Below are 14512 nucleotides of genomic sequence, written 5' to 3'. Positions count from 1 at the left end.
GGTGATGACGGAATGTCTCAACAAAGGTCCTTAGCTAGGTATCTTTGAGATGCATATGGATTAGCATATGTTTTCACGCTCTCACTAGAGATAGAGAGAATTTACACTCGGTTTCCAGCTGACAGGCGAATGCAGTCATTAGGTTGTGGTCAGGGTGTGCTTCATCGAATTTGTTATCAAACCATGTTCCACCAAAGAAAGCATGGGGCAATTGGCAGGTCCATGTGAACAAATAATTGTTCCTAGCTAGATTGGTTTTTAATAGGTATTTGTTTTATAGCTAGTTCGTTTAATTTTACCCATGCGTATTTTAATATTTATCGGTGCATTTGAATCAACAATCGTGGTTAACCCGGTTTTAATAGAAGTTTGTGGGCTAACTAACCAAGGGTTTCCTAGATGTGCATAATGTTAAAATTAATCAATTTGTTCTTGTGGAGGCTTGCCCAGAAGGTCGGGTTCAGAGGAAATGTAATCATCATACATACATGCATACATTGGCCCTGTTTGGTTGAGGAATACTGTGACATTTCTGAGCCTTGCTGTTTGGAATGAAGATTTTGACAACCAGTGTGTACTATTAGAGTCCTTGACCAGATGTTCTCCAGTGACATATTTGGTGTGGTCTTTTATTTTGTTTATGAAAGCATACAGAAAAGGGTGGCTTGATTGAGATTTCATTTGAAGGGTTTTTTTGTGTTATTTCTGCAAACCATGTTTTTCTTAGAAAATGCATAAACCCAGTGAATCATGTTGAACAATTTATTCACACTGTAGGTGTACATGATTGTGATTTAAGCATCCTGCCAATCTTGCTGGAGTGGATGCACAGGTGTGTGCCAGTTTGTCTCTCGTTTGTGTTTGAGTGAGCGTGAGTGTGTACACACAATTTTCATGTGTCCCACTGGGTCATTCTGAAGGGTTTTGAATGTCACATTGAGGAAGGTAAACATCATGTCCCAGACAAGATAACTTAGCATCCAAAGTCCCCTGTATTTATGATGGGAGTAAGTGCCTATGCCATGTGCCTGACTGTAATATAGCCCAAGTCTTAGTCACTGTTCCCCCACCTTATCAGCCTTCTCTGGGTGCCTGTCAGTTTTGGCTTGGTGCATTATGGGATTGCCTTGTTTTATGATGTGCCTGAGCTCTGTGCAATCATTATAGACTATCAGGAACTGACCGGGTCATAATTATATATCACCTGTCAGTTCTCATGATTCAGTATACTTTCTTCACTAGGAAAAGTCCGGATCTCTGGTAAACGCCTATCCTCAGTTTTAATCACGATAGCACTTCCTTTCCCAGAAACGTTCTAGATTTTAGTTTTATTTAGCCATAGTAAGCAGGTCCTATTTTCAGGTCCTTTGCGCACCGGTTTACATGTACACTGAACAAAAATGTAAACGCAACAATTTATAAGATTTTACTGAGTTACAGTTCATATAAGGAAATCACTCAATTGAAATATTCATTAGGCCTTAATCTATGGATTGCACATGACTGGGCATAGGCCCACTGGGGAGCCAGGCCCAGCCAATCAGAATGAGTTTTTCCCCACAAAAGGGCTTTATTACAGACAGAAATACGCCTCAGTTTCATCAGCTGTCCCAGTGGCTGGTCTCAGACGATCCCGCAGGTGAAGAAGCCGGATGTGGAGTTCCTAGGCTGGTATGGTTACAAAAGGTCTGCGGGTGTGAGGCCGGTTCGACATACTGCCAAATTCTCAAAAATTACATTGGAGGTGGCTTATGGTAGAGAAATTAACATTACATTCTCTGGCAACAGCTCTGGTGAACATTCCTGCAGTCAGCATGCCAATTGCACGCTCCCTCAAAGCGTGAGACTTTGTGGCATTGTGTTGTGACAAAACTGCACACTTTAGAGTGGCCTTTTATTGTGATCATGCTGTTTAATCAGGTTCTTGATATGCCAAGCTTGTCAGGTGGATTGATTTTCTTAGAAAATGAGAAATGCTCACTAACAGGGATGTAATCAAATTTGTGCACCACATTTAAGAGAAATAAGCTTTTCTTTTTGTGCTTCTGGAAAATGTATTTTATTTCAGCTCATAAATCATGAGACCATGTTGTGTTTATATTTCTGTTCAGTATATATCCACCTATCACACTGACACTTTTGCACACACACTTACTTCAACACACACTCACATATATGCACTACCCACCACTTATGTTGCTGCCATACTGTTTATTTTTTATCCTGCAACCAGTCACTTTCTCCCAATCCCTGCCTACATGTACATATCTACCTCAACTACTCCAGTATCAGATTCCCTGTACATTGTAAATGTGGTACTGCCACTGACCCTATATATTGCTTACATTCTAAAAAAATGTATTCTGCTTATGTGTTATTGCTTGTGTTTTTGTTATACTATTTTGTTTTTGAATACTGCACTGTTGGAAAGGGCTTGCACTGTGCATGTGACAAATAAAACCTGAAACTATGCTGGGGAGGAGGTTAATAGGGAGTTTGCAGTATGGCACATCTGCTTGATCCCCTCATCAATTCTGTCCATCCTTTCGCTCCTGTGTTAAGTGTTTCCCTCCCTCTGTTTCTTTTCTGTGTTTGTGATTTGTTCTTCTCCAGCTCCCTGGCTGGTAATAAGAGGAGCTTTCTTGGGCCTGCTGATATTTGTTAACTTCCTGTAGAGTTGCTCTCTTCCCAATGCTCCCTCTCTCTCTGTTGCTCTCTCTCCCTCTGTTGCTCTCTGTGTGTTCTCCCTCTGTCTTTAATCCCCCCCAGCCTGTGTGGATGTCATCTGGTCACTTATGTAAGAAGCATGGGAGGGGAATGGCTTTGTGCTGTGAAGCAGCAGCAGCACCCATGCCTCAACCATTAGGGCTTGTTGTTTGGTCAGTGAGTGAGCACTAAGGACTGATGCTGATATGTGTGGACTCTAGTGCCACTGTGCACAGGTGATTGTAATGTGGAATAGCATGCACCGCTGTGTGCTTGGGTTTACATCGGCTGTAGCCTAAGTCTCCACTGCATGGTGGCAGGTGGTGTTTGCATGGCTTTTTGTAGGCTTTTGTAGCATGTTCTCTGGCACCAGGGACTCACTTTGTATAATATTTGAATAGGCCTGTCCAGTTTTCAATGTCAGACTATCACAATATTTTTCTGCGGAAAAGGACTTGTTTGTGCTTTCTAGATTTTGTTTTGCAATGGTAACAGACATGCGTGGCTATGCAGGTAAGCAGTAGGAACGAGAGTTACGACCATCTGATTAACTATTTCACCCATGGGTCAGTAAACAGGCTGATAAAGCCATAGCTAACAATGCCACCCATATTCTCAGGGCAGGCTACATGACATGATTGTGTGTCTAGTTTCAGGGCTGAATGTCTTTAGTATGCTTGCTATTCGCTGTCTCTCCCTGCCTGTCCATTGACCAGTTATAATGTATTAGACGTTGGATGAATTTGACCTGATGGATGGATTCTTGTTCACCCTGCTGCACCCCGTCTCTGTCAATGCTGTCCCTCACTCCGCTATGCTGTGGGTTACTTCTTATTACACACACACAGAGTCTGAGACCCGTAGTAATCCAATTAGGAATTGCCTAAATTAGTGGATTAAAGGCGGTGCATATGCGCCATTTTGGTTTAGGCTGTATCACAATCGGCCGTGATTGGGAGTTTCATAGGGCGGTGCACAATTTGGCCCAGCGTAGTCAGTCATTGTAAATAAGAATTTGTTCTTAACTGACTTGCCTAGTTAAATAAAAGTGAAATGATAAAACAAATTGATGTAGTGCAGTAAAGTTGGTATTCTGTTATTAGTGTTTGTGAGCAGGCGGTTGGTTGTTGTGAGCAGCAGGCTGTTGGTTGTGTACAGTGTCTTTCTGGCTTCCCCTCCTGGTGCTCCTAATCAATGACTATGAGGCATAATCAGTAGCACACACATCACTGGACATTTCCTTAGCTTCCTCTCAGCACAAGAGTGTCTGCACTCAAATGACAGCTTTCAGCCTCACTAGCAGCATTGTTGTGGGTGGTGCTGTTGTGTGTGCATGTAGGTATGGCGTGGACATACTTTTGTGTGTGTATATGTGTGTGTGTGTGTATATATATGTATATGTATATGTGTGTATATATATATATATATATATATATATATATATGTGTATATATATATGTGTATGTATATATGTGTATGTATATATGTATGTATATATATATATGTGTATGTATATATATATATATGTGTGTGTGTATGTATATATATATATATATATATGTGTATGTATATATATGAGAGGATTTGGCTATTTCAGCCACACCTGTTGCTGACAGGTGTATAAAATCAAGTACACCGCCATGCAATCTCCATAGACAAACATTAGCAGTAGAATGGCCTTACTGAAGAGCTCAGTGACTTTCAACGTGGCACCGTCATAGGATGCCACCTTTCCAACAAGTCAGTTCGTCAAATTTCTGCCCTGCTAGAGATGCCCCAGTCAACTGGAAGTGCTGTTATTGTGAAGTGGAAATGTCTAGGAGCAACAACGGCTCAGCTGTGAAGTGGTAGGCCTGGAGTCGTGTAAAGTTTGCCACCATTGGACTCTGGAGCAGTGGAAACGCATTCTCTGGTGTGATGAACCATGCTTCACCATCTGGCAGTCTTACAGATTAAACTGGGTTTGGTGGATGCCAGGAGAACGCTACCTGCTCCAATGCAAAGTGCCAACTGTAAAGTTAGGTGGAGGAGGAATAATGGTCTGGGCTGTTTTTCATGGTTCAGGCTAGGCCCCTTAGTTCCAGTGAAGGGAGTTTTTTACGCTATAGCATACAATGACATTCTAGACAATTCTGTGCTTTCCTGTTTCAGCATGACAATGCCCCTGTGCACTAAGCGAGGTCCATACAGAAATGGTTTGTTGAAATCTGTGTGGAAGAACTTGACTGGCCTGCACAGAGCACTGACCTCAACCCCAAACACCTTTGGGGTGAATTGGAATGCCGACTGCGAGCCAGGCCTAATCGCCCATCATCGGTGCCCAACCTCACTAATGCTCTTGTGGCTGAATGGAAGCAAGTCCCCTCAGCAATGTTCCAACATCTAGTGGAAAGGCTTCCCAGAAGAGTGGATACTGTTACAGCAGTAAAGGGGGGGACCAACTCCATATTAATGCCCATGATTTTGGAATGAGATGTTCGATGAGCAGGTGTCCACATACTTTTGGTCATGTAGTGTACTTGCACATGCACACTGTCTTGTGTTTTTTTATGTGTTGCTACATGTTAAGCAGAGACTTACAACTTGTTGTTATCTCCCCTCCTACAGCAGGGCTATGTCCTCGGCAGCCACCACACCTCCATCTGTGGACAAAGTGGACGGATTTTCACGGAAGTCTGTCAGGAAGGCCAAGCAAAAGCGGTCGCAGAGTTCGTCCCAGTTCCGGTCTCAGGGCAAACCCATCGAGCTCACGCCCCTGCCTCTGCTCAAGGGTAAGTGTTTAATTACGAATACCTGAAATCTTCCCACATAGTCTCTATCCATAACCCTCCATCTAACCTTCATGCTAACTTGTGAGTGGTGTGATGTGGGAGTGTGTTTAGTAGTGAATGCTGGTACCAGCATGGTTGGAAGAGAGCAGAGGGATGTCATCGATTCTTGTCCATGCCTTCTCTCTGCAACTCTTTTCATGAGCCAATGCCCAGTGAATGAATGAATGAATGAGTATCTGAGCGTATGTTCATCACAGTCCCTGTATCAGGGATGCAAACTCGTCACTTTTTGACGATATTTGCCGTTTTGAGCTCCAAATAGGTAATCCATGTGAATTGTGTAGAACCATAAAAATAACTTTTGTGGTGGTGGGGGCTCACAAAGTGCGCCGACGCAGTGTATCACCCATTGAACTATAAAAGAGTGGCGCGAACAGATCTTCTCCCTGTGTGATCACCACCAGAGATACTGGATATAGTGACGGGATGCTTGTGTCTCTGCCCTTAACAATGGGATTCGTTGTCCACAGAGCGGAACGGCGGGCTGTCAAGCTCCCGCCTGTTCCGCTCTTTGTAGGGAGGGCTAATTCACGGGCTGCTGCGTAGTCACAATGGGAACTCTTTCTAGAGCACTCGGTTAAATTGTGCATAACAGTAGGGTGTTAGGTGACGTGACAAACAATGAATGCTATACGAGAATTCTCCCAAAAAAACACAGGCTAATCAAATCCATTTAAACTAAATATCAAAAATGTGATCATCAAAGTACATAGTAAATCATTTCAAAACACGAGCATGTTTTAAGTCTAAATGGAAAATGTAGTGAGAAATATGTGATTATTGTAAAAGTTTGCGAGTTTGCGTCATTTTCTATCACCCTGAATTAAAATATGGAATCATTTTTGCCATATTAAATAATGTTATATATGCTATTTTCCTTGATGTGGACAATTACATTACACAAGCTCACGTTTTGAACACATCAAATTGGGGGAATTACTCATCCTTTTTACATCAGATTGGTGGTGATAGTATGAACGTTTATAGTCATCGATTTGTTGTAAATGTTTCCTACCGCTTATTTTGTGTGATTTTACATTTATATAGTGGAATCATACATGCCATCTCACATTGTGGTACATAGTGTATTAACATTTTTGAGGCATTTGCATGGCTAGGAAAGTGCAAAGACATTTAATTAAAACAACTCAATCTATTTGTGTGCATGTATGTGTGTGGGAGCGGGGACACTGTATGCTACTGACCTTGTATTGACCTTAATCCCCAAATAACTGCCAGGTGTGTGTTTGAAGAGGGTGGTGGGGTGTCTGTGTTTACTTTTGTATCTATGCCACTAGCTTTCATAACCTGCTTTAATGTATGTATTTTATCCAATGAGGTGCTCAGTGTGCCCCACTAAACTAATGCACTGCCAGGGATAGCTGTCACTTTGGTTTGTGGGAAGAAGGAGATGGCACACGGCAGCAGTGCTAGTATGGAGCTAGATAGTTTGGGGGGTATGGGAAGTCAGGATTTTGCTAGTGCGTTTTTGATTTGTCTATTGAAAGGCCATGTAAGGTTAGTGTTGACTAATGGCATAATGCTGGTGAGCCAGGCACAGCCAGGCTCGGGTGATTGTCCTGAGTTTACAAATCAGCGAAGGTACTGTATCAGATGTTGTTTTGGAGAAACTTGGTGGGTCACAGGTTGACAGGCTACCAGGTCCAATGCTCTGTAAGTGGGCTTACATGGTTTTGTAGGCACATGTTTCATTGCAACGTGGTGAAGAAGATCTGGTTCGAGAGCTGTACTACTGTCTGCTTCCCATGTTGAAGGAGTACGTTATGGTTTCCCAGGTGCGTATTTTCACATTTTAAGTGAATTCTAAATTTCTATTGGATAAAACAAATGTATATACTAGGCCTACTCTCTGGGTCTCATCAGTTAGAAGGACATATAAACAGAGCATTTGCCCTTAACTGCAAACCATCTCTCTGAGTGGTCATAAAATAGTAGAATTTTCCTTTAACATGCCATAATTAATTCACAGGGCAGCCAAACCGTTGTCCACAAGCTGCATGACAAGCAGCTTGAAGTGATCACCACTTTCATGGCATGCTTCCTCAAGGCTGAGCATCTCCACACCACACCCAAGAAGCTCATGGAGATGGACTTCATTGACAAGATGCTGCCTTCCAGAGAGTTGTATGTTGGACCAGTGTCTGAGAAACCTAAGGCAGAACATCCAGGACACCCTGTTAGTAAATGCATAATAATAATGAGAAATTAAACTTAAAACACTTTTTCGCTGGGTAAGATGTTTTCATTTACAATCTATTTTGTCATAATGTTTTCCAGATTGTGCAGAAGTTTCTTAACGCGGTGAAAACCGCATACATGACAACTGCAGCCTACATGCAGAAGAAAATGCCCCTGGACAGCATGACCCTGCAATTGCTCTCTGCACAGGACCCAGTGGTGAGAGGCCATTCAGACTGGCATCCTGTTGAAGCGCCTTGCTAGGATGATGGACCACCCAGTTCCACCCGAATTTCAGCTTCCACTGGAAGTCGTGAAGTTTAATGTGGACTCTACCCTTCCCCCTTACAAGGATGGTGAGGACAACATGATCAAGTGGTGGAGCCTGAACCAGATTTTACTAGTGTCTCCCTCAATCTTCCATGGTCCTATGGTGGAGTCTTCGTTTAATGTGATGGGAGACATCATAGATCAAAAGAGCATGAACATGGCTACCTTCAATGCAATTCAGACCACCAAATATATCCACAGGTCCAGGAGTCTGACTGCCTTACAGATGTTCCAGAGAGATGTCAAGTTGAGCAAGGGACTCTAAGAACATCCGCACTGCAGGAATGAAGGATAAAGCTCAGAGACAGGAGAACCTGATGAAGACGAAGGGGTGGTTGCCAGCCAACATCCAGTGCCCAGCAGACCAGGAAGACTGCAGTGGAGGAGGAGAAGCAGGCCAGACTGAGGAAACAGCTAAACAAAGAAAAAGAGCAACATAAGTTTTAGTCGAAGCTAAAAGGAAGGAAGCTAAAATGTGGACTGTAGGTGAGTGTAGGCTAGATGTGAGTGATAACCTGTTACTGTTCATTTTGAGCTTAAAAATAAAATAATTGTCTTGAAAATGAGTTGTGTGTGAGTTATACTGACAGGTCAGATTCCACTAAGAGGAGACTGAGTTGTGCTTAATGGCTAAGAATTCAATTAGCAGATGGGTAGGCCTAGTCCTTGACCTTCACCTTGTACTGCTTTATTAAACCCACTGGAAAATGTATGTCCTCAAGAAAATAAGCAAATCCTAACTCTGTCTGGGGAGACTGAGATTTATCATGTCATGATAAACCATAAACCAAGACCAAAGAGCCCAACCCGCTTTTCTACCCCAGGACACTATTTTCTCTGTCTATTGTAGTTTGACAAGTTAGGAGTATTGACAGTATTCCACTATGTATTATGCACTTGATACTCTCTGAGAATATGCAAATGATATGCAAAACAATTGCCTTTTTGGACAGTCACCAGTTTGCACCCTGCTCTATGCTCGTGTAGCTATACGCCAGTGTGTATGCATGCTGCTGGTTGTACGTGAACTGCATGCCCAGACAGGGAGGCAGCCTGCTGCTGATTCACAGGTGGGGTCAGTCCTCTCCTGCCTGCCTGGCTCTATACAGAGAGGTTGAGACTAGAGTGACAGACGGAATGCAGCCTGACAGGAACCAGGGCCTCAGCCAGGGTGTGTCCCTCCCTCCTGAAGGTCTGTCTGCCACGCGAGTGCCCTATTGGCCATGGGTGGCATCACTTCACTGTCCTCTCTTCTCCACTCAGGGCCACTTTAGTTTGTTTGCCTGGCCGTGAGTGAGTCACACTTTCACCATTACCAGCCAGTGCCGCTGTAGAACACAGCAGAGCTCTGGGCGAGCAGGGTGCAGTAGTCCGCTCCACTCAGGTCCTGTTCTTCCTCTCTCAGGACGAGGTGAGTTGCTGTCTCCTGTTGACGTCCTGTCATTAGTCAGAGCGTCACTGGGCTTAGTATCATTCTATGTTCTGCCTGTGTGTCTTGCTCTGCATTCAGGCCCAAGTGAGGATGATGTGGTTGGGCAGCACTACTGTGCTGTGTGCACTATATACCATCCATGTTCTTATATAAACACCTGCATAATAAAAGGTCTAAATCGGATCTGACATACTGTGATTTTCTCATCATGTGGGACACCATTTTAAGTGGTTAAACCTAAATATTGTTATCTTTGTAAGTGCCTTTTTATGTGATTCCATTTTAGTGACAGCTTTTTACCAGTAATCTCCTCTTTAATTAAGGGGACAAGCTCTAGAGCTTTGCTCCCCTCCCCGAGCCCGACGGACCCCGACATTATACATCAGGCTAGGGCCAGGCAGGGCCTGTTTTGTTTTTTTCTTCATCAATAACAACAGTACGGGCAGGTCACGGGTATACTAACATTTTGAAGCCATTTGCGTGTGCTGTGCTGCGCAGCACAGTCATATCTGTTTAAGATCATAACATGGTGTCAGAAGTGCTTCAACTTCGCGACCAGAGAGATTATTTAACAGAAAAGAATACGTTTTGTCAGAGTTCAGCGTGACGAAAAGTAGCTAACAGCTAACTGCTCTCTCATGTCTCTTCATTGAGCAGAGCAGCCCAAGCGGAGCCGTTGCTATGGATACTCAGAACCGCCATGAGCAGAGCACAGGGAGCGAGTGACAGAGAGGAGCAGCAGCAAATGGATTTACTAACAGAGGAAGTTATTTCTGGTTTCGGGCAGGGCTGGGCCTTAAATTTGGTAGAAGCAATCAGGCCTGAACGTCTTGGGCTTGGGTAGGTGTTCGGGCTTAAAATCATGCCCATGCATTGCTCTAACGAGCACATCACCACAGTGAACGCAGAGTCTTAATACATTGAAATGGTATCTACCATCCTGTGACGTGATCACAGATCTGACATGACTGGATTGATGAAAGCGTTGTGAAACCCTTCTGATTTCACCTCTCAATTCATGTTAGATCTTTGCACACTTGGAATACTTACAAGTAGTAGAGGAAGGATGCATTTTCAAATGATTGTAGTCGGGTCTGGGACCATGTAGACAACAGGAGGAAGTAGCTGTCGTCTGACTGAGGAGGTGTGTAGTTGCCTGGTGTTAGGTGAGCTGCACTTATTCTATCCAACCATGTGGTGGCGACTGGCGATGCATCAACCCTCCATACGGCGCCACCACACGCCCTCATCTATCATCAACTGACTGACCTTTGACCTCTGAGGAGCACTCTATGTACGCAGTCAGTGAGAGTAAAGAGACTGTGCGGGTGGCCTTTCAGACTTCACCTGCTAGTCACAGCCAGGGAAATATGGTTTTCCTGTAACTAGATCTGAGCCTCCTATGGTTGATTCAGTTTGTTTAAATTCTTTTGCTATTTCTTGAAGGTGGAAAGGGGACAGATTTTCTCCCCATGTCAACAAAGACAATAGAAATAAGCGTTCATAGTTTGCTAGGCTGCAGAGCCCATGGTCCCAACAAGGGAGACTTTATTCCTAAATGTTGTTTCAGGTAGTTGTTCCAGGCCTGCGTGGATGTCTCCCTCAGTGTGCAAGTCAAGAGTTGTGGTAGCTCTTTAAGAGCCTCCACAGGAAGTTAGAGGGATGGTGAGAGTGACAGAGAGAATGAGAGAGTAGTGATGAGTCTGGCATGGAGCCCGAAGAAAGACTTAGTGTCCTAATGCTTCATGGCAGAGGGAGGGAGGACGAAGAGGATTTTCCAACGCTCGGCCAGGTCATGGCAAACGCTTTCCCCTCCTTCCTCATCTACTAGGTGGAGTGGAGACTCCCTCTGTTTACCGGAATCTTCAAAGTGGAGTGATGCCTATGTTAAGGATGTGCGCTGGCGAGATGTCTGTTTTTTAGGACCACTTTTCTGTGTAGTACGGAAGACAGATCGCTCTCTCTGACCTCGTGAGCCGAAAAAAAAAAGAAAAAAAAAGAGGGGAGTAGAAATAGAATGAAGACCGGGACATGGTGAAAGGGGAGTTAGAAGCTCTACGGCCAGGGCTGTTCCCCTGTCAGCCCCTCTCTCTGTCTGGTGGTTCCTGGTCTCTGTTTGGTCAGTGCGGCCCCCCCAACGCTCCCTCTCCCCCTACCCCCTCCCCTTAGGGGTAACCTGATCCACCAGTTGTCTCTTTATAGATTTCCAGTCCCACTCGCTCCAAACAAGCAGCATAGGGGGGAGTGTGTGCCCACTACAACAAACTACTATTTTTCACACCATCAATATTTGAATCATTTTTCCTCAGCAGATTCTTTTTTTGGGCTGGTGGACTCTACAGAGGAACGGAAACCTGAGAGTGAGTGTCCGTGATTCTGCTGGGGGTGGAGGAGTGTTAAAGTTAACCTACTAAGGGCCTTCTCTAAGGCTTGGCTGGCTGTGTTGGTATGTCTGTCTGTGGGGCTGAGTGGAGAGTATATAAATGGACTGTGAAGATGGAGTGGTAATGGCAGGGGTACATGGGAGAGGGTTTGACTGAGCTTTTGATGTCAGGTGTAGGATAAGAGTGGAGCGGCCTGTGCAGCAATCATCTCTAAGGAGCGCTGCAGTAGCTTCGCCATACAGCAGCCTTCCTTCTGTTGGCTTTCTGTCTGCCAGAGGATGTTGTGGTAGCCAGGCAGGTGTTACAGCAGGCAGCATATTGACTGTGTTGTCATGGTCAGTGCCACTGATTGCAGGGGTTTTCAGAGTTATGCTTGTTAAGGGCGTGGTGTGGTGGCTATGGCTGGTGGAATGCTTGCTATGTGATTCACCTGCGCACGCTGCAGCTGGCCCTCTCACCTGACCCTGTGTGTGAAGAGTGTCTTTGTGTGGACAGCCCCAGATTACCCACACTGCCTTTGAAAGGAGGCACACAGAGAGTCTCTGCTACCAACAGGTGACCGTAGCTGTACAATGCCTGGGAGGATTTCAATGTCCAAGTTAAAATGACTTGTATGAACTCTGTCGGCCTTGTTACTATAGTGGAGAGCAAAGTTGGCATGATTACATCCGTAAATGATTGACAATACATGGCAGTGTAGTTCATAATGAGGCTTCTTGAAGCTGCCATATGAGAACACATAGAGAGGACAGAAAATAATGTCTCAACTTCTTTCATGGTGTCATTCCATTGTATAGCATACTGGTTGACTAAATTAACAAGTAGTAGGAACTTGTTTTAAAGGAATTAAATATTTTCATTATAGAAAAGTCTGAATGATGAGATGGATACTAAGATGGGCACACACAGGAAGGGCTCAGGTTGGAATTGAATCCCTGTGGTCCAGAGTTGGTTGCGTTTCTGCCAGACCATACTCCGACCAACCATTACCTGGTTTGTTGTCTAATCTACAGCTCAAAGACGATGCAGACAGTGTGTGTGTGTGTGTGGTTCTCCATCTCTGACACAGTGTTGACTTGTTGGTCTGCCTTCCTGTGTATACATACAGTACATATCATACATATCGACCTTCAGTCTCTGACAGTGTTGGCCTGGTCACCTGCTGAGCCCATCTGTTGGAACCGCTCACTCTCTCCTGCAACCGTAACCCAAGCCCGCCAGAGTGTATAGTGTGGCCGGGGTTTTCCCCTTAGACAAGCAAGCAGGCACACTGTGTGTGTGTGTCGGCTGCTCTGAGGGACGTAATTGTTACTCTATACCTACACTCACTTCCTGGATTTGTGTTTCCATCTAAAAACGGTGACCACTAAGAATAGTCTGCTACGTTCTGAGTAAACTCCACGGATGATGGGTTTTTATTAAGTCCTGAAGCAAAGTACTTGGTTTGAGTCTTAAGACCTGGCAAAGTGTCCATTTGCGTTACTTCCATGTGAATTTCAACTCGGTGTCCGTTAGCTTTAGCATCACATGACTAACACTGCTGGTCGTTCATTTACAAGGATGGCCTCCCAGTCACTGTACTACGGAGTACTTTGTATGGTTACAGTACTACGGAGTACTCTGTACCAGTACTACAGCGTGCTCTGTATGGTTATGGTACTACCTTGTGCTCTGTACGGTACTACCCTGTGCTCTGTACGGTACTACCTTGTGCTCTGTACGGTACCACCTTGTGATCTGTACGGTACTACCTTGTGCTCTGTACGGTACTACCTTGTGCTCTGTACGGTACTACCTTGTGCCTGTACGGTACTACCTTGTGATCTGTACGGTACTACCTTGTGCTCTGTACGGTACTACCTTGTGCTCTGTACGGTACTACCTTGTGATCTGTACGGTACTACCTTGTGATCTGTACGGTACTACCTTGTGCTCTGTACGGTACTACCTTGTGCTCTGTACGGTACTACCTTGTGGTCTGTACGGTTACAGTACTACCGTGTGCTCTGTACGGTACTTAGAAATGTTGCTACTGCCGTTGATATTGGATTTTCTCTGCCTGCAGGTGTCGTTGTTTAACCCATCTTTTTCAGTCAGATAAAAAAGGTGACTGTTGGGCAGGACAAGGGGGCTGTGACACATTGGGCTGAGATGGGTGTGTCAATCATGACTTATGTCATATTACCATGCGGTAGAGCAGCATTGCACAGCAAGTCCAAGTCTCTGAGCCCACATCGGGCTCAGAGACACCAGTAGCGTTTGCTGGCCGAGAGTACTAAGCGCATCTGAATTAGAGGTCGACCGATTATGATTTTTCAACGCCGATACCGATTATTGGAGGCCCAATAACCCCGATACCGATTTAATCGGCCGATTTTATTTATTTGTAATAATAATGACAATTACAACAATACTGAATGAACACTTATTTTAACTTAATATAATACATCAATAAAATCAATCTAGCCTCAAATAAATAATGAAACGTTCAATTTGGTTTAAATAATGCAAAAACAAAGTGTTGGAGAAGAAAGTAAAAGTGCAATATGTGCCATGTAAAAAAGCTAACATTTAAGTTCCTTGCTCAGAACATGAGAACATATGAAAGCTGGTGGTTCCTTTTAACATGA

General features: G+C 44.3%; 1 protein-coding gene and 1 long non-coding RNA gene across 3 annotated transcripts in view; both read left to right on the top strand.

Moving 5' to 3' along the window:
- Positions 1-14512, top strand: part of ppp2r5eb (protein phosphatase 2, regulatory subunit B', epsilon isoform b) — a 37742-nt gene that overhangs the window by 1131 nt on the left and 22099 nt on the right. The window contains exon 2 of one of the 2 annotated variants that reach the window (XM_029730050.1): positions 5314-5477. In XM_029730050.1, coding sequence (XP_029585910.1) covers positions 5321-5477 — 157 coding nt within the window. In that variant the 5' untranslated portion in view covers positions 5314-5320. Of the gene's footprint in view, positions 1-5313; positions 5478-11694; positions 11859-14512 lie in introns of those variants that run through there. The other variant, XM_029730051.1, reaches the window with a different exon arrangement.
- Positions 5486-8629, top strand: LOC115172520 (uncharacterized). Its single transcript, XR_003871446.1, has 2 exons — positions 5486-7734; positions 7836-8629. It is a non-coding gene; the product is annotated as an uncharacterized LOC115172520 (long non-coding RNA).

The sequence above is a fragment of the Salmo trutta genome, chromosome 33 (assembly GCF_901001165.1).
Source record: "Salmo trutta chromosome 33, fSalTru1.1, whole genome shotgun sequence".
NCBI classification, from domain to species: domain Eukaryota; kingdom Metazoa; phylum Chordata; class Actinopteri; order Salmoniformes; family Salmonidae; genus Salmo; species Salmo trutta.
The sequence above is the reverse complement of the archived record's forward strand: the minus strand, read 5'-3'. Positions and strand labels throughout refer to the sequence as shown.